Genomic DNA, 18,984 nt, shown 5'->3' on the forward strand with positions numbered 1-18,984 from the left:
GCAGCCCTGAGCTGTGCCATGACCTGGGGACTCCTGCCCTGAGGTCTGGCTGTGGCAGGCCTGGCGTTCGCTCCTCCCTTGGATCCCTGGGGCAGCTGGGGCCGTGGTGGCCTGGTGTCCCCCGCCTGCTCAGTGCATTGCCCTCCCTGTCAGATCTTTGACATCCACGTGGTCACTGCCGACTACCTCCCCCTGGGGGCCGAGCAGGACGCCATCGTGCTGCGGGAGGGGCAGTATGTAGAGGTGCTGGACGCGGCTCACCCGCTGCGCTGGCTCGTGCGCACCAAGCCCACCAAATCCAGCCCCTCCCGGCAAGGCTGGGTGTCACCCGCCTACCTGGATAAGAGGCTCAAGGTACCAGTGCCAGGCGAGGAGGTGGGTGGTCACTGGCCACCTCCCCATGTGGGGCCACGGCCTGACCTCGGCCTGCCCCTCATAGCTGTCACCAGAGTGGGGGCCCCCTGAAGCCCCTGATTTCCCCGGGGAGGCCTTGTCTGAAGATGAGTACAGGGCAAAGCTCAGGTGAGTGTGCTGGGCAGGGGCAGCCCTGGTTGCACAGCGAGACCCTCCTGGCTCTAAGCTGTGGGCTCTGCACATTTTTTTTCTGGGTGCCATGCATGCTGATCCGGGGTGGGTGCAGGCCGAGGACAGAGGGCGGCCCAGTCCCTGTGGTGTCGACCACTGGCCTGTCCCCAAGACATCTTGCCGGCAGGGGTGCCCCTGTCCTCCTCACCTTGCTTGGATGGGCAGAGGCAGCCGCAGTGCAGAAGGCCCCGCTGACCAACAGAAGGAGCTGAGGCCCTGGGCCGCCGATACAGGCATGGCCGTGTGGCCTCAGGCTCCTTACAGCTGCTCCCCTCCCAGCGCTGTCATGCGGGAGCTGCTGAGCTCAGAGCAGGATTTTGTGGGCGAGCTGCACTTCCTCCAGAGCCACCACATGCAGCACCTGGACCGCTGTCCCCGTGTGCCCCCCGCTGTGGCCAGCCAGAAGGAGGTCATCTTCCGAAACGTGCAGGACATCAGCCGCTTCCATAGCAGGTGAGGCTTCTGGCTGGACCATCGGGTGATATGCGCACTGGCTCACACACAGGAAGACCTGCGCGCCTCACACGCACACCCGTGCACACACGCAATGCTCACCCACCACACACCCATGTGCACACCACATATGAATCTCCACCATGTGTGCACACATTGCAAATGTATAAACGAGCACACACGAACATAATACGCTGTGCCTGCATGGGTCGGCATGCCCGAGTTTGTGTACGCACCTGTGCACACAAGCATTACGGTGCAGCATACACCTGCATGCATATATACACACGGGCACACAGTACAGGTGTGCACTTGCGTGGGAGCCCCACACATGTGTGTGTCCTCTCTGTGGCAGCTTCCTGAAGGAGCTGCAGTGCTGTGACACGGATGACGATGTGGCTATGTGCTTCATCAAGAACGAGGAGGCCTTCGAGAAGTACCTGGAGTTCCTGGTGGGCCGTGTGCAGGCTGAGGCGGTGGTCGTTAGCACCCCAGTGCAGGAGTTCTACAAGGTGCCCTGCCTGCCGCTCCCTGAGCCAGTATCCCACCCTTCATGGTCAAGCCGTGTCACCCCAGCCGTCCTCAGGCTCCGTGACCCCAGCCGAGGGTGTGTGTGTTCTGCTTGACCTCTCCTCTGTTTGCTGCAGAAGTATGTGGAGGAAACGCTGCCCACCGGGGAGCCTTCACAGCCCCTGCCGCTCCCGCTGCAGCACTACCTAGAGCAGCCAGTGGAGCGTGTGCAGCGCTACCAGGCCCTGCTGAAGGTGGGCTGCCAGCCTGTGGTGTGGGCCTGGGAAGTGGGGCTGGGTCTCCTCCAGACCTGACTCTGCCCCTGTCCCTCAGGAGCTGATCCGGAACAAGGCCCGCAATCGGCAGAACTGCGCACTGCTGGAGCAGGCCTATGCCGTGGTGTCTGCCCTGCCCCGGCGCGCAGAGAACAAGCTGCATGTGTCTCTCATGGAGAACTACCCAGGCACCCTGGAGGCCCTGGGGGAGCCCATTCGCCAGGTGCGCCACGGCCACGGTGGGAAGCCCACGCTGGGTGCCCCGTGGCCGGGTGTGCAGACTGACGCAACCACTCACCCCCCAGGGTCACTTCATTGTGTGGGAGGGCGCACCAGGCGCCCGGATGCCCTGGAAGGGCCACAAACGCCACATCTTCCTCTTCCGCCACTACCTGGTGATCTGCAAGCCCCGGCGGGACTGGCGCACTGACACCTTCAGTTACGTGTTCCGTACCATGATGAAGGTCTGCAGCCATGGGCGGGGCCCTGGGGGGGGCCTGGGCTCAGCCTCAAAAGCTTTCATTCTGCTGACGCCTGCGCCCACCCGCAGCTGAGCAGCATCGACCTGAACGACCAGGTGGAGGGGGATGACCGTGCTTTCGAGGTGTGGCACGAGCGGGAGGACTCTGTGCGCAAGTACGTGCTGCAGGCGCGGACGACTGTCATCAAGAGCTCGTGGGTAAAGGAGATCTGTGGTATCCAGCAGCGCCTGGCCCTGCCCATGTGGAGTGAGTGTACTGGGGGTCAGGCTGGGATCGGGCTGCTGCGATGGCCCAGCCTTGCCCCTTCCCTGTGGCCTTGCGGGCTCTCTGGAGGATCAGTGTTGGGAGGGGCCCACGGCAGTGGCCTCCCAGAGCCCCGAGCAGGTGTTTGGTGGGGCCTGACCCACAAGGGCTGACTCTCCAGGCACGGGGACACATGTGGGCCCCAGCGTGGAGCATGCCCGGACATCCTGTCGGGTGGGAGGGGCCTGCATCCGAGTCTCCTGTCCAACTGGCGTGGACCATCCTCCCCAGCCCCTCCCCAGTGTCTGTGATCACCCCCGCCTTGGATGGATCAGGGCACACCTGCAGATTCAAGGCGACCTGCATGGGGTGGGGCGGCCTGCCAGGGTGGACCCGAGGGGGCTGCACAGCTCTGAGCCCCCACAGAGCACTCAGCGCCCTGTGTTCCTGCAGGTGCCCCGGAGTTTGAAGAGGAGCTGGCCGACTGCACAGCTGAGCTGGGCGAGACGGTGAAGCTGGCCTGCCGAGTGACGGGCACGCCGAAGCCCATTGTCAGCTGGTACAAAGGTGCAGCCCGGGGCCGGGGTCCACAGCCTCTTCGGCCAGGTGTTGGCCTGCACTGGGGCAGAGCTGCCCGGCAGATCTCGGTAGCTGCGAAGTCCAAGGCCATGTGTGGGGTCAGCTGGGCCAGGGGGTGAGGGACATGGTTGGGCCAGGCCTGGCCAGGGGCTGACAGCCTGGGGACAGGTGACATGCAGAGAAAGAAGCCTGTGATGTGAAGTCACAGCGGGCACAGAGGCAGACAGAGCCAGGACGGCCTCCAGGCAGCGTCTGAGCTCTGCGGTGAGCAGCAAGTCACTGATGCTGAGGCAGGGCGGTCTCAGATGCTGGACCAGTGACGGCTGGCAGCCTTGGTTCCCCACTCCCTAGAAGGGTTCACTGTGCCTTTCAGTCAGGGGTTATTGTAGCAGAGGACCCAGACAGGCCACTGGGCAGGGCTCAGGTGTCACTGCGTGAACCTTCAGTTATCCCGTTCTGGTGGAGCTGTCCAACAGCACTGTCGTATCAGCGGCACTGTGGTGCACACGAGGTATCAGCAGCCAGGGGAGCCCCTGAGCCTCGGGCAGAGTCACGAGGCCTTGGCCTAGAAGCCCTGTGGTGTCTTGGCCAGCAGAGGGACAGACACGGATGGCTTCTGTTGCCTGTCACCGTGGCGGTAATGCAGAGGCTGAGAGGACATGGACAGCAGGGACCCCAGCACCATGCTGACGCCTGGGCTGTGTCCTGGGTGTGTCCACACACCCGCTGCCCTGGCAGGGCCGCCTGGGCACCGGAGGAGGAGGCATAAGGTTTGACCTGCTGGTGGCTCCGCTGACGGAGGCAGGAGGACCCAGGGAGCAGCTGGGTGCAGACAGTGGGGCCCACGAGGGGACGGTGAGGAGCTGGGGTCACAGGGTTGCAGGTGCAGTCATAGAGGACAGGGAGAGACCTGGGCTGAAATGAGGCAGTGTCACTCGTGCTGCTGGCCAGGTGGCTGTGGGATGAAGGCCAGGCGGGCTGCAGACCGGGGCTCCAGGCTGGGACTGTGACTCCGGGTCTCCCAAGGGGGAAATGAGGGAGCCTGGGGCAGCTGGGGGTGAGGCCAGGGGACCCCGAGCAGCTGCCAGGGCCAGAGCTGCGCACGTCTGCAGGGTCATGTGCACTTGTGAGGGCACGCCGTGGTACACACATGCAGGCATGCACACACTACAGTAACCACACAAAGACATGCCTTATCTGTGTGTGCCACACGTGTGTAACATGGTAGCTGTGTGTGCGTGTGGATAGAATAGAATATGTACAAGGTGCACAGTGGATACACACAGTACACACTAATGCCTATGTACACATACATACAAAAGACGCGTTCACACATGACTTCATACTGAACACTACAGTTAAGGCATGCCACGCACATGTACACCATAGGCACACACAGGGACACCACACACACCGATGCTGTGGGCCTTGCTCCGTGTCTGCCAGCTGAGCAGTCACACGGCCAGGCAGTGTTCCATGGCTTCTGTTCAGGACAGCAGACTTCATCCATCAGGGGTCAGCCTTGCCCAGCGTGCCAAGGGCAGCATTTCTGGTATATCAGCTTTGGCCTAATCAGCCATTGCTTGATGCTCTACCTGCTGGGCTGCTGCTGCCTGCCTCCACAGGAGGATGTTAGCTGGATGCATTGTGCCCTGGCAGGGAGGGACCTAGCTCAGCATCTCTGGGCTAGGGAGGTCAGTGCCCACTTGAGTTGGCAGCAGGAACACATTCCTAGGTGGGTCTTCTGATTGAACAGCCTTGTTGTAAGTAACGCTGGTCCCACCCCAGTTCCAGCCGTGGCTGGCAGCCTCAGTATGAGAGACCTGCTGGTGTCTGGGGCCACACATGATTCATGGGTAGGGTTTCCTTCAACACCAGCCAGTCCTTCAGACCACCCTAAGGTGCATGTCATGGTTTGGAACCGAGGCAATTGCAGCATCTGGGTCCCAGCCAGGAAGACCGAAGAGCCTGATTAGTGTGTACAGTTTGGCCCCCTGGCTGCTTCATGGAGGTCACAGCTGTGTTGGGCATTGACCACCTGGATGTGTATCTGGGTGGTTGGTGTTCGCCACTGGGCTTTTGCTCTGCTGGGTGACAGGCGGCCCCAGCCTAGGCCCCTTGTGGGGTTCTGCAGATCCGGGCTGTAGGAAGCCAGCTGTCCGTATGACGTGTGGAATGAAGGGAGAGCAGAGCACCTGTGGGAGTGGCTGCACGTTCAGTGCAGTAGAGGAGCTGGCTGTTTCCTTGCCGTGGGTGAGGAGGGCTAGGCCCTTCCCTGCTGCTGTCTTAGAGTCTGTAAGGATTGGGCCCCAAGGTGGAGAATGAGGGCCTCACTGGGCTGCGCATCTGGGATCCCCCCACCCTCTGCGCAGGAAGCTGGCATCAGAGCAGTGTGTCTGGTGGCCGCCCATGGCCAGAGACTCCGGGGGGCAGCATGCTCAGCCGCAGAAATGCAGAGCTTGTCTGGGTCACTCTCTGTTGCTCTGCAGTGCACCCGAGCCTGGCTCTTTATAAAGTAGGTTTCCTGGGCTCACAGTCTAGAGGCTGGGGTGCAGAGGCAGGGTGCAGTCTGATGAGGCCCCTTCACTGCTGTGAGAGAGGTGGGAGCCAGGCACAGAGCCTGGTCATGGCGACTTGGCCTGTGTGGGCAGCAGCGTCCCAGTCCTGCCACTGCGCCTGCTGCTGGTAGAGCCAGGACGATGCTTCTGACTGGCCACCCTGAGGACAGCATGGTCCACTGCATGTCGTGGGCTGAGAAGGTCAGGGTGTGAGGCCGGGAGCAGTGTGACCAGGGTCCTGGTGCCTGGTGAGCCCAGGAGGGCTATGGGTCCTGACCTCTCCCCGTCACCACCGGCCCGGCCCTGCCCTTCTCTCGGGCTCTGTTCCTGTCAGCCCACTGGGGCGGGACAGGGAGCTGGTCTGGGTGTGGCATGCGCGCTCCCGCCCTCTCCGCGGGCATGTCCCGATGGGTTCAGGGGCGTCCCTCCAGCGTGTCTGCGGCTGAAAATCGAGATGCCTGGGACGTCCGGTCCGGGAGCTGGAACTGCAGTGCCCCAGGCCTCCCACACAGGAAGGTGGACGGTGACTGGGCAGAGAGAGTCCCGCACGTGGCTCCTCGCACGCCGGACCTCAGGCCCTGGTGCGGGAATGTGTAGACGCACGGGTCAAAGAGTGCCGCTGTTTCAAGCAAGGTCCCCGCCCCAGGAGGAAGTTGGTCTTGGGCAGACACATTGAAGCGGTGTCACACAGGGGCAGCTACTGTGACATTTTCAGTCTTTCTGCTTCTTTTATTGGAGGACCATTCATTGCCTTCTTTCATTGTTTTCAGACTGCTTAGATCTTCCATTGTGCTTTACACGGAGGAGGGTAACTGAGAGGACCGGGCCTGCTGTGTGCCCGCTGCCTGGAAGGGGGCGACCGCGGGTGGCTCCCCGCGCCTGCCCCAGGAGGGTCTCCTTGGTGGCTCTGGCTCGGTAGAGGAGGGAGGACGGCGTGAGGGAGGCCGAGTGCTGGGTCTGGGCTGCTCGCGGGGTGGGGCTCAGGGACGTTCCTGCCGGAGCTGGCTTCCACGCGTAGCTGCAGGGGCCGCGCGTGGGTGAGAGGACAGGAAGGGGCTGGGTGGTGACCAGGGAAGAGTGGTGGGCTGGTGTGACCCCGGCTTGGCTGGCACAGGGGGGCCCGAGGAGTCGCAGTGTCCTGGGGAGGTCGACCGCGTGTCTGGCTTCCCTGTACGGTGTCCTTGTAGCTGCAAGTCCCCCACCTGCTCCCCTCGGGCTGGTGTCCGTGCTGGACAGGGACAGAGACAGGTCCAGCTGTGCCCTTGGAATAGACGCGACAGAAGGAGACGAGGACAGAGAGACAGCAGTGACAGACCAGATGAGGGCCCCGACGCGGTAGACGTGGGCCAGACCCAGTCTCCGTCACCACGACCAGCCTGCGCCCTGCGTTCCAGATGGGAAGCCAGTGGAAGTGGACACTCACCACATCCTCATCGAAGACCCTGATGGCTCGTGCGCCCTCATCCTGGACACCCTCACGGCTGTGGACTCCGGCCAGTACATGTGCTTTGCAGCCAGTGCTGCTGGCAGCACTAGCACCCTGGGAAAGATCCTGGTGCAAGGTGGGTGGGTGCCTGCACGGCACAGGGTCCCTGCTGGGGGCCGTGGGCATGGCGTCACGGGGGCCCAGGCGGCACTTTGTGGGGGCACAGCGGCCCCAGCACGGTGCCCGCTCCTCACCACTCCCTGCGTCTCCTTGCTGTCCCCACACATCCCTCTCCGCTGGTCTGGGCCTCTGTCTCCGTTTCTGTCTCTGACCCCACACTCCTCCTCCTGCAGTCCCCCCGAGGTTTGTGAGCAAGGTTCGGGCTGGGCCCTTCGTGGAAGGCGAGGATGTGCAGATCACCTGCACCGTTGAGAGTGCCCCATACCCTCAGATCAGGTGGGGTGCAGGCCCTGTGGTTGGCGTGGGCTGGGCTGGCACAGCCACTGGCCCCTGAGCAGAGGGCTGGGGGGCCGGGGCAGGCTGGACTGTGAGGTGGGCCAGGGGTACTGGCTTGGCACGAGAAGGATGCCAGGGGTGGCCCTGCCTCACGGCCTCTGGGGTTGCAGGTGGTACAGGGACGGGGTCCTGCTGAGCCCGGGAAGCAAGTACGGAATGCTGAGTGAGCCCCGCAGCGGGATGCTGGCACTGGTGATCCGGGCAGCCGGCCGCGAGGACCAGGGGCACTATGAGTGTGAAGTGAGTGAGGGAGGCCCGCGTCTCTCTGGGGCACAGACACTGAGGTCAACCTCCCCAGACCGTTCTTGGCTGTCCCCCGCCTGTAGCCTCCCAGCTCCCACAGCATCAGGGCCCCCGCTTCTTGGTCTCCTTGCCATTGTCTCTGGTGGTCCACAGATGCCACGTGGTTGTCACCCCTTGGGAGGACCTGGTGCTGGTGAAGGCCATGTGGGAGACGAAGCCCTTGCCCCTGTTCTCTGTGTCCACAGGCCCAAGGCTAGGGCTTCTCGCAGGGACCCCACGTAGCCAGACACCACTCTAGTGCCCCCAGAGCCTGGCCCTGGCCATGCCAGCTTCTCCCGAGCCCTACTCAGGCCAGTGCGTGCCATGTGGCTTCTCTGGCCAGGGACCCTGACCCATGGGTGCACTCAGAAGTGAGGACCCTTGCATGGTGTGATGCATTTGCCACTGGCCACATGCGATGCTTAAGTTTACATTTAAGTCCATTAAAATTAAACCCAGCCCAAGATCCACACTCCTTGGGGAGTAGCTTGTCACTGCAGGTGGCCTGTCCCCATCAGGGCACAGCCAGGGTGGGTACTGTGCCCTGCAGATGCTGGTGTGGCCCCAGGAGGTGACATGGGCTCCATGGGAAGCAGGGTCAAGGGGACCTCTGCTGGCTCTTTTGCAGCTGGTGAACCAGCTAGGCATGGCCCGTGGGGGCGTGGAGCTGAGCATGCAGAGTCCTGTGCTTTGGGCGCAGGACCAGCGGCACAGGGAGCTGCTTTTGGCTGCCGTGGAAGGTAGGTCCTGCCACACGCCTGTCACCTTGGACTTCCAGGCTGGACCCCAGGCCAACCCCCTGTAGGCCTGGGCAGGATTCAGGGGTACTGAATGTCACTTCCTATGGTCAGGCTGCACTTTCAGGGGCTGGGTTGGGGTCCCGGGAGGAAAGGGTCATGGCCGGAGGCCAGAGGGCTGCTGCTGGCACCTGTGGGGTTGGCAGGGGTGGGGCTGAGGACTGAGAGGCAGCAGAGTGAAGGGGCCCGACCCCTCTTTAAGTCCCCTGTGTTTTGTTGGGCAACGAGAGCAGGGCATCTTGGTGCAAAAGGGGCTCATACGAGGTGCAGAGCTGCAGGCTCTTTGCCTGGCCTAGGGCCACTGCTGGGGTTCTGGAAGTGGATTGGCTGCAGAGGAGCCTCACAAGGGACAGAGGTGAAGGGAGTTACGGTGCATCACTCCTCCAGGGTCCCAGCTGCCTCAGCTGTGCATGGGCAGCCAGTGTGTGGAGGAGGGCAGTGGGCATCTGTGCTGAGCTGCCTACTTGGAGTTGCCCCCTTAGGGGGCTGCCCAGGCATTTGGCGAGCCTCCTGTTTCTGGGGGCATGCAAGCAGAGGCGGAGCCTGCTCTGGTGGAGCTACACCTCCACATCCACCAGCCTGCTCCTGTGGTGTTCCATGGGACCAGAGCTGGACATCAGGGGCTCCGTGCCCTGTGGTCATCATGGAGACTGTGTGCTTGAGACAGAGGTCCTGCTCCTGTCCTGGCTGCACACCTGTCACCCTGAGTCCCTCTGCCTGGCCCGTGCCAGTGGGCCGCGGTGTTCATCAGCCTGAGATGGTGCCCACAGCACCAGGCACACACTGTTCTGTGCCACTGGCACCAACTTCCTGCGCACCCATCCCAGTCAGGAAACATCCCTGCGCCAAGGCAGTGTCTTTCTGCATGCAGAGGAGCGTGGCAATGTGGAGAGAGGCCTGGGCACCTGGCTGATGCCAGGGGCTGGCACTGGAGCCCAGAACCCGCTTCCTAACTCCGGCCTGTGACTTCACCTCACCCAGCTCTACGGCCTGGTGGGCATGTTCCCTCGCTTGCGCATCTGCCCAGCTGGGAGCCCCGCTTCACGCAGCTGCCTCCTCCCGCAGTCGCAAACACTCACTGCCCGGCGGTGGCATTCAGGGCCACGAGCACAAGTGCCAGGCTTTGAGCAACTCAGTGTCCTCGCTGCCACTCCAGGAGCAGCAGGACCCGCAGGGAGCGTAAAGGAAGCCCCACCCCACACTGCAGTGGGCGCTGGCTGTTGCCCAGTTCAGCTCTATCCAGACCCAGAACTTGCGGCTGGGGCCTGGCTCACCCCCTGGGGGCTCCCTTCTCTCGAAGGAGTAGCCTGTGCAAACAGGCACAGGCACAGGCACATGTCCACATGTGGGCACATGACACACGAGTGTAAACGTCCAGGCACAAGACACACATGCAGGGACATGACCCATAGGCACACACCAACACAGGCACACGTGATACACCTGTGAGCACATGCACACACATGCAAACTCATGAGTAGGCACACACATGGCACATGTGAGTATATGCACATGTATGCACACAGATACACACATGGACACATAGACACCTGCAGGGACATGCACACGAGTATGCATGTGCGTATGTACACACACGCGCAGGCACGTGATACACGTGCAGGACACACACCTGTGAGCACATGTGCATACGTATGGGAGCACACAGAGACAATGCCTGTGTTAGCACATCAGCGTACACTCACATAAGCACACTCAGGTGCGTGAAATGTGAACATTTACATGTGGCACATGCACCCATGTGAACACATGCATATAGGCACATACAATACAGGCACATGTGAGTGCACATGCACACGCACACATACATGCAGGAGTAAGCATATGCACTGTACTGATGGTGCACACGTATACACGTGTGATACATGATGTCACACATGCACAGTGAGTGTAGCTTTCCAGGGTACATACAGGGACCACTAGTAAATTAAACTCGCGTAAACCACATGTGAGACAGGTTTAAAGGCCCCAGCTCTTTGAGAAGCCCTTCCTTCATGTAGCAAAGTGGATGCTCCAGGACCAGGTGCTGTGGGCTGCAGACCCTTCAGTGCCTCTTGAGTCTCCTGTGCCCCTCAGTTTCCCCACGGGGCGGCTCTAGGGCCTTCTGGGATGGAGGGTGCTTGTAGCCCATGGGTTGCCCACTGGTCAGCTGGCCAGGCCGGGAGGCGCATCTTTGAGTCAAGCCAACCCCATCCAGAAGCTTCAAGGGGTGAGGCCTCAGGATGGGTGAGAGATGCTGCCTGGCCCTGAGTGAGCTGTCTTGTCCCTGCAGCGGAGGCTCCCTATGCAAAGCAGGACCTCCAGGCCCATCCTGCTGTCAGGAAGGGAGCGACAGACAGACACTGAGCAGGGTGCTCCTGAGGGAGGAGGGCCAGCTGTCCCATGGGCACAGCACCCTGCCTGCACCCTCAGGGCTGTCCTTGGGAGGAGCTGAGGTGCCGCTGTCAGGAGTCCTGGGCCCCTCTCCCCTGGAGAGGAACCTCTTGGTTTTGAGGATTTCCTGGGGCCGCCCGGGTCTCAGTGTGACTCTGGCCACTCCTGTCCTCTCTCTTAGGCTCAGTTTACATGTTTGAGAGTAGGACCATGTGCTAGCGGGGTCCCCTCAGCCGCCACGTGGGCGGAGGAAGAGACTGAGCTCTCAGGTGGGCAGAACAGGCACCCTGCACCCTCCACAGCACCCCAGACTCCAGGCATTCACCTTGAGGTTAAGGGACCCAGAGCCCCATGCACAGGCACAGGCTTGGACCTAGCACCCCTGTGCTGAGTGGCCACACTGCCAGGCCATGCCGAGCCCTGAGCTGGCCGTGGTCACTATGGGTCTGTAACCCTGGCTATCCCACTGTTCTCTTTGTAGTCACTGAGCAGGAGACTAAGGTCCCCAAGAAAACCGTCATCATGTAAGTTCTGTAACCTTCTCCTGACTGCGGTGCCCCGCATGCCACTGACCCTGCACCCTGCCTGCGTGCTCGGCCACCACTGCTCCTCCTGCGCATGGCCATACTCCCTATGGTCACCTGCACCTCACAAAGCTGGGCTTTCTCTGCCTTCACAGCCCCTGAGCCCAGCCCCTGCCCACGCCTCCTGCCACAGCCCGCCACCTCCCAAGGTCGTTTATCTGCACAGCTCCAGGCGGCTCGCCCAGGGTTTGGGCTTGAGCCTCGCTGGGTGGGTGGGATAGGAATGGAGGGCTGCGTCCTTCCGGGGCTGGAGGCGGCATTCTAGGAGCGAGGGAGCTGATGAGTCTAGCGAAACATCCAGCCTGGCAGCCATTGGAGATGGGTCTGGTGCAGCAGAGGTTGCTTTTTTATGAACCTGAATCGAAGTTGGCTAGTGCAGCCCTTGTCCCTTTGAGGACCCTGAGCCCAACATTCCCTTTTGGCTGACAGGGAAACTGAGGCTTGGGGTGGTGGAAGTCAGCCTGGCCCAAGTGCCCAGGGCCGCACCGGCACCCTTTTTCGTCCCCAGGTGCCTTTGAGGCTGTGGGACAGAGGCAGTTGGGGCGGAGGAGATAGAGGCTGTCAGCCCAGGGGCGGGAAGGTGGCCTGCGCTGGGGAAGCCTGGGTCAGCTCCTCCTTGGCCTTTGCCCTGCAGAGGAGGCTGGGCCAGGTGCACCCCGCAGCGGGTGGGCTCCCGGCCTAGAGTAGGAGCAGCCATAGCCCCACAGGCTGCTCCTCACGCTGCCCAGGAAGGGGCACTGTTAACTTTCCTAGTTGGCAGATGGGGATGGAGGAACAGAGGGACTGGAGGACGGTGGGTCAGGCCGCTGCAGGGTCTGTGCCAGCCCTGGGGAGTGGCCACCCTCAGCCCAAGAACAGGACCTGCCCACCTTGAGGAAAGGAGAGAGGTAGTTATCCCTGACCTGGGGCTGGTGCCACACGTGAGGCCTTGTGCCCTCCTGGGGGCAGGGTGAGGCAGGCAGCACATCTGACATCAGGGAGGCTGCCACTCGGGCCCAGTGCCTGAGCCAGCATAAGGAGGCTGCAGGCTTGTGCCCCACGTGGGCCATGAGCTCAGCTCCCAGGCCCCACTGGGCGAGGGCCATTGGAGGCAGGGCACCCAGAGGTGGCCTTGTGTCCCTGGCCCACCCTGAGCAGAGCCCTGAGTAGACAGAAGCCATGGAAGAAAAGTGAGGCCTTCACCATGGCATGTTGGGTGATGGCCCCAGTCCAGGGTCAGCCAGGGCTGTGTGCAGAGCAGCATGTCCTCCACCTGGCTGTGGCCCTTCACCCAGCACCCAGGGGCCCTCCTGACACTGGACCACCCCAGGGCAGAGCAGGGAGCTTCGGGTCCCAGCCTGAGTCTGCTGCCCTCCATTTCGGGGGACGGGGCCAGGCAGGGGTCATAGACAAGTCCAGGGCCACGATGGCTGCACACTCTCAGACCAGCCGTCCTGCTCAGCCTTGCCCCGAGCACATGCTGTCCACCCTCTCCGAGCTGGCAGGGCCAACCGGCCAAGAGGGTGGAGGTGCTAGCCTGCGGGTCATAGCCCGGGCCTTCCAGTGCCCTGACAGGAGCTGAGGTTAACCACGTGGGCCTTTGTGCTTTGTTCCTTTGGCTTTGGGCTGGGGTTTTGCGGGCCAGGCTCCCATGCATGTGTAGGAGTCTGAGTAGCCTCACCCCTTGCTGCTTGCATTAACGTGGGCTCTGGCACCTCCGGACGGCGTGGCGCTGCCCACCCCCCGGGCCCTCTCCCCACCAGAGAGGAAACCATCACCACTGTGGTGAAGAGTCCTCGTGGCCGCTGCCAGCCCCTATCCTGCTTGCCACTCTACCGGCCCGCCAGCCCACAGAGGCCAGGCTTGCCCACCCGGACCCCCAAGCCGCCACGCCCACTGGACCCCGGCAGGCCCGAGGTGGAGCCAGGCCAGACGCTGGCTGTGCCCACGGTGCTCGTGACAGAGGCTGAGGGCCCCACTCCAAAGTGGGCAGAGGTGGAGGAGACCATCGAGGTTCGAGTGAAGAGAGGGGGTCCTCGGGGTGTGTCTCCCCCCCAAGAGGCGTCCAGCAGCCCCGTGGGGAAGCGTGTCACGCCACCTGGCTCGGATCCCAATGCCAACAACTCCAACAACACACGGCTGGACCAGCATGCAGCACGCACCTCCATCGGAAAGCCCCTGGCCCTCCGTGTAGGCCCTGGCGGCATGGTCTGGGCCAGCCCTGAGGACGATGCAGGAGGAGGGCAGGAAGAGGCCCGAGGGCCTGCTGTGACGGAGGTGCTCCAGGGCACCGGCGGCCTTGCAGGCCGAGACCCCAAGACCCTCACACACAGTGGCCGTGTGCTGACCCTGGCCGACCTGGAGGACTATGTGCCCCGGGAAGGGGAGACCTTTGGCCGCAGAGACCCCGTGCCCAGTGCTTCTGGGGACCCCCCGTGCAAGGTTTCGGTGCTGCAGAGAGAGATTGGCGAGCCCACCGTGGGGCAGCCTGTGCTGCTCAACGTGGGGCGCTGGCCCAGCTCTTTCCAGTGGGGCCCCTGGGCCCCGGGGTCTGAAGGCATCTCCGTCCTTGCGCAGGGGTTCAGGCCCAGGGGCAGCACCCCCTGGACATCCTCCTTCCATGCCCAGGCGCAGCAGTCTGCAGATGGCAGTCAGAGTAGCTTCAAAACGCAGGTCTCCACCCAGACGGTCGGCTTTGGGACTGTGGGTGCGACGGTCACACTGCGCCTCCATCCGGGTGGGAATGAGGGCCCTGGCCCCTCACAGGGCTGAGCCCACACGCTGTGGGCTGGGTCCCAGGACCTGTGTGTGTGCTGCCGCCCAGGCAGGGACAGTGTGTGTCCTGGGCCACGTGGCATGGGCACTGATGCCAGGCCTGGGGAGCTCCAAGTCCCCTGGGTCCCTGTGCAGCTCAGGACGAGCTTCCCTGCCCTCCGCCTGGTCTCTAGCCCACAGACCTCATCCCCAGCTAGGCGCTGGGAGGGGCCGACGCTGGCCTGTGCTGAGGCCCCTTGGGGACTCCGTGCTGGGTAGTCCCCTGGCTGGAGCACGTGGTCCAGCTGCCCCACGCAGCTCTTGACTGTTCAGACTTCTGTCCTGGGCCCTGTGAACAATAAATCAGCTCCTCTACCTGCTGTGGGCTCCTTCTTGCTTCTGCACCTGAAGTGCAGGTCGCCTGCCCTGTTTGGCTCCAGGGTTGCCCAGGCCCAAGAGCACCCACAGGTCCCCATCTGCCCCATGGGGTCCTTGGGTGCCCTGTGTCTATGTGGATCCAGCCTGGACACACAGCTGTGCGCTGCCCATGGGGACCCTGGGTGACCCAGCAGCCCCAGGCAGCAGCGGGGCCTTGTCAGGGCCTATGTGGGGCCAGGGTGGGGTCTGACTGCACAGCGCCACATTGCCCCTGTGCCAGACGAGTCCAGCTGGGCTCATTCTGGCCCCGCTGACCTCAGAGGGGAGTGGAGGGTGGATGCCTGGCCCCTTGGAGGGGAGCCCGGGGTGGCCGCTCTAGCCTGTGTGGGGTCCAGTAGATGGCTCCTCAGCAAGGGCAGGGTGGGCGTGGTCAGCGGCCCTGGGCACTTGGCCTGGAGAGTATCAAGGAGCAGCATCCATGGGTGTCTGGAGGGCCAGGAGAGGGGAGGGAGAAGGAGGAGACCGCCGCTCAGGTGGAGTGCGTGGGACCGCTGGAGGGCGGCCTGTGTCCGGAGGGCTGCAGGTGGGGTCATCTGTGCAGCAGCTCAGCTGCCCTGGATGCTCGGAGACAGCCTGGGGTCAGCGTGGGGTGGAGGGTGCTGAGGTCTGGGCTCCAGGGCCTGAGGAAATGCTGCAGCCTGGCGGCCCGGGAGGAGAAGCCACACGTGGGTGCTGAGCCTGGGCCTGGGGCCCCATGGAGGGGCCCTCGAGCTGCCCCAGCTGGGCCGCCTTGGTGGTCCAACTTCATCACGGGAGCCCTGGGCCTCACTGCACTGACCCCTCTCCACAGAGGCTGCCTTGGAGGACTCCATCCACCCCGCCCCCGATGGAACCCACCCGGAGGTGTCACCTACTCTGCCAGGGCTGCAGGGACCCGAGGCTCCAGGCCCCTCTGCAGGGGACTCCACAAGGGACTTCACTGTTCCCAGCCCCACTGGGCCACCTGTGTTCCAGGGGGCCAGGCCCCAGCACTCGGGTATGGGAGCCTCGGAAGCAGCTGGTGAGGCCTCACGTGGTGCTGCCTGTGGGTGTGAGCTGCAGAGCCCCAGGGACTCCGTGCCCTGTGCCAAGCCTATGCCTCGCTGGCCTCAGTTTCCCCATCTGTGGGACTTGGGCAGGATGAGTTGTCCCAGAGCCGGGGCTCCCTGCTTGGGCTGTGGTGTCTGGCTTGGGCTCTGCGCTTCCTTGGGCTCGGAGGGTGCCCCTTCTGTAGCCAGCGTGCTGAGCTCCTGGGGGGAGCTTGAGTCGGGCTGGTCAGCCAGGGACAGTCCTGGGCCGCCCGTCCACCCCATCCGGTCCTCTGTCCACACGGCCCCTGCCCTGGCACACAGCCCAGATGCTCTGTCAGGCCCTCGGCCCCACCCACCAGCGGGGGCTCCCTGCTGCCCACCTGTCCTTGGGCAGGGGACAGGCACTGGCATAGCAGCCTGCGGCCCTAGGCAGCCAGAGCTCTCTCCACAGCTAGGGCCAGCATGTGTCTTCTGGGCGCTGTGTCTGTCCCAGGGGCCTGCAGCTCGGGGGCCCCTCCCTGCCCCTGTCACCACCTCAGCAGGGGCACTAGGCTGCTGTCACAGGGAGGACACAGCAGAGGCTGACTGGTGGTTGGGCCTCCTGGGTCCTGGCTTCGTCCTGTGCCAGGAACATTGGGCCCCAAGTTCTGTGATTGTGGTCTCTGACACCAGTGCCGGTGAACCTGACGTGAGCACAGCCCTAGACCCCTCCCTGGCTCTGTTCCCTGGTGCCCCGCCTTGTCCTCCTGTGCAGCCTGACTCAGCCTACCCCAGAGGGCTTGATGCATTGACCACAGCGGTGCATGTTGGGGGAGATCTGCCTGATGGTCCCAGACACCGGTGCTGGACATCTGTCTACGCCCAGGCAGCAGGCAGTGAGGCTCATTCTCCCAAGATGCACCTCTGTCCCCTTAGGCTGTCCTGAGCCCTGTTTCTACCCAGGCAGGAGAGCTGTCCCTGGGTGGCCCCTGGCCCCTCAGCAGCTGCTGAAGCCCCAGCTGGGCCTGGGGAGTCCAAGGCCGGTCGGGTCCCTTGGCAGGCAGTTGGCCTGGCCAGCAGGCAGGACTCCGGGGATGGAGCCCCCACGCGGCACCATGCGTGGCTGAGCAGTGGGGGTCCTGGGGCTTGAGTGGACCGTGGCTCCCTGCTGATTTCTGAGCTCCTCTCTACACTGGCTGGTGTCCTCAGCCACCCTCGCCGCCCTCCTTACTGCTTGTCCCCAACCAGCCAGTCCCCCGGAGGTGACACAGCCCCTCCCCCATGAAGGCCTGGAGCGGGAGCTGGCGTCCGCTGAAGGGGCCCAGGGACGGACGGTGCCCATCTGGTAACTTCCCCGGCCAGCGGGCCCTGCGGTGGGATTCGGGGGATGTGCGCAACACAGGGGACGCCCCGAGGGGTGGGGACCCTGTCTATTGCCAGGCTCAGTGGCCTCTGTGATTCCAGGGTGGAAGATGCATCCCAGCTGGTGGCTGGGCCGGGGCAGCTGCTCTGGGATGTCCAGAGGCACGTGGTCACCGAGACCACACAGAGCACCCATGTGTACCAGGCCACCGACGTGCGTGCTGCAAGTACGAGCCCTGGTGCTGGGGCGGGGGGTGCCGGCCAGGCTCTGCTGCAGCTGCGACATGCCCTGGAGGGCAGCAGGCTCAGGGTCTGCTCGCTCTGTCCTCAGTGGCTTTGAGGACGATGCGTTGTTCCACTGAGGCTGCAGCGGGAGAGATGGTGGCTGGACAGGGGAAAGCTCTTCCCATGGCGGGGCCTGTCACGGGGAGGGGCTGGCACCCTGGGGATCTGGAAACTCGCTGACCACCTGTGGATGATGGGTTCCAGGGACCTTGCCCTCAGTTCCCTGACCACTTCCAGGGGCCCCGTCCATGCAAGTCACCATCGAGGATGTGCAGGTTCAGGCAGGTGGCACGGCGCAGTTTGAGGCTGTCATCGAGGGCAACCCACAGCCAACCGTGACCTGGTACAAGGTCAGAGGAGGCCCTGTGTGGGGGATGAGATGCCATCCCAGCCCCATCTCACTGCCCTTGTTGTGTGTTTCCCCAGCCCTTCGGGGCTGGACACACACGCAGCAGGCGTGGGGAGCAGCACTCCGCAGGGTGGGGTGAGCACAGTATGGGCACCCCCGGGGCTGGGCTGATGGCTCCTGGCTGTCTTCATCCCCAGGATGGCATCCAGCTGGTGGACAGCGCCCGGCTCCAGCAGCGACAGGATGGAACTTCATACTCCCTGATGCTAATGAACGCGGCCCAGCCAGATGCTGGGGTCTACACCTGCATGGCCCACAATGCTGGTGGCCAGGTGCTCTGCAAGGCAGAACTGCTGGTCCTCAGGGGTGAGTGGGGTGCAGGGCTCCTTGGGCTGTGGGTTCCCCAGACTCCGAGTCATCTCCGCCCACACTGACCGTGTCTTGCCCTGTGACATAGGACACAGTAAGCCAGACTCTGAGAGGCAGAGCTCCCGGAGGAAGCTGCAGTCCTTCTATGAGGTCCAGGAGGAGATTGGGAGGTACATGTACCCCAGCTGCTCCCTGGGACCTCTAGGACCTTCGGGACCCCACAGTGCAGTGCCCACATGGCCTCCTCCCCCAGGGGCGTGTTTGGCTTTGTGAAGAAGGTGCAGCACAAAGGAAACAAGCTGTCCTGTGCCGCCAAGTTCATCCCTCTGCGGAGTCGGACACGCACGCAGGCCTACCAGGAGGGGGCCATCCTGGCCAGGCTCAGCCACCCCCTGGTCACGGGGCTGCTGGACCAGTTTGAGACACGGAAGACCCTCATCCTCATCCTGGAGCTGTATCCTGCCCTGCCTCTGGAGGCCCCCAGCGGGAGCGGGGGTCCCTGGTCAGCCTAGGTCAAGGTGACTGCTGTCAGCCACCACTGTCCCGCAGCCCATGAGCCTGAGCCCTTCCAGGGACGGGGCTGGCACATGGACCCTGAGCACCCCTCTACTCCGGCTGGGTCCCACAGCCCCAACCCAGCTGCCGCTCTGTGTCCCAAAGCTCCCCGTTTCCTTGACCATGGCCAGGTGCTCTTCCGAGGAGCTGCTGGATCGGCTCTTCAAGAAGAGTGTGGTGACCGAGGCTGAGGTGACTGCCTGCCCTACTGGGCCAGGGTGCC

The 18,984-nt window shown here is 63.4% G+C and overlaps 1 protein-coding gene across 18 annotated transcripts in view; it reads left to right on the top strand.

The window, feature by feature from the left end:
* The window catches only part of Obscn (obscurin, cytoskeletal calmodulin and titin-interacting RhoGEF), a 129,245-nt gene that overhangs the window by 101,121 nt on the left and 9,140 nt on the right, over positions 1 to 18,984 (top strand). For 13 of the 18 annotated variants that reach the window (XM_087211021.1, XM_087211027.1, XM_087211034.1 and 10 more), the window contains 21 exons: positions 154 to 354; positions 440 to 522; positions 865 to 1,038; positions 1,394 to 1,550; positions 1,686 to 1,802; positions 1,882 to 2,046; positions 2,129 to 2,287; positions 2,374 to 2,551; positions 3,002 to 3,115; positions 7,080 to 7,247; positions 7,465 to 7,567; positions 7,738 to 7,867; positions 8,538 to 8,649; positions 15,643 to 15,852; positions 17,090 to 17,186; positions 17,306 to 17,430; positions 17,726 to 17,838; positions 18,035 to 18,203; positions 18,295 to 18,376; positions 18,460 to 18,660; positions 18,893 to 18,953. In XM_087211021.1, coding sequence (XP_087067147.1) covers positions 154 to 354; positions 440 to 522; positions 865 to 1,038; positions 1,394 to 1,550; positions 1,686 to 1,802; positions 1,882 to 2,046; positions 2,129 to 2,287; positions 2,374 to 2,551; positions 3,002 to 3,115; positions 7,080 to 7,247; positions 7,465 to 7,567; positions 7,738 to 7,867; positions 8,538 to 8,649; positions 15,643 to 15,852; positions 17,090 to 17,186; positions 17,306 to 17,430; positions 17,726 to 17,838; positions 18,035 to 18,203; positions 18,295 to 18,376; positions 18,460 to 18,660; positions 18,893 to 18,953 — 2,919 coding nt within the window. Of the gene's footprint in view, positions 1 to 153; positions 355 to 439; positions 523 to 864; positions 1,039 to 1,393; positions 1,551 to 1,685; positions 1,803 to 1,881; positions 2,047 to 2,128; positions 2,288 to 2,373; positions 2,552 to 3,001; positions 3,116 to 7,079; positions 7,248 to 7,464; positions 7,568 to 7,737; positions 7,868 to 8,537; positions 8,650 to 11,578; positions 11,622 to 13,423; positions 14,790 to 15,642; positions 15,853 to 17,089; positions 17,187 to 17,305; positions 17,431 to 17,725; positions 17,839 to 18,034; positions 18,204 to 18,294; positions 18,377 to 18,459; positions 18,661 to 18,892; positions 18,954 to 18,984 lie in introns of those variants that run through there. The other 5 variants (XM_087211038.1, XM_087211039.1, XM_087211023.1 and 2 more) reach the window with 4 other exon arrangements.

The sequence above is a fragment of the Heterocephalus glaber genome, unplaced genomic scaffold (assembly GCF_053883595.1).
Source record: "Heterocephalus glaber isolate CG9 unplaced genomic scaffold, H.glaber_assembly_v1.0 deba00001272, whole genome shotgun sequence".
Lineage (NCBI taxonomy): Eukaryota > Metazoa > Chordata > Mammalia > Rodentia > Bathyergidae > Heterocephalus > Heterocephalus glaber.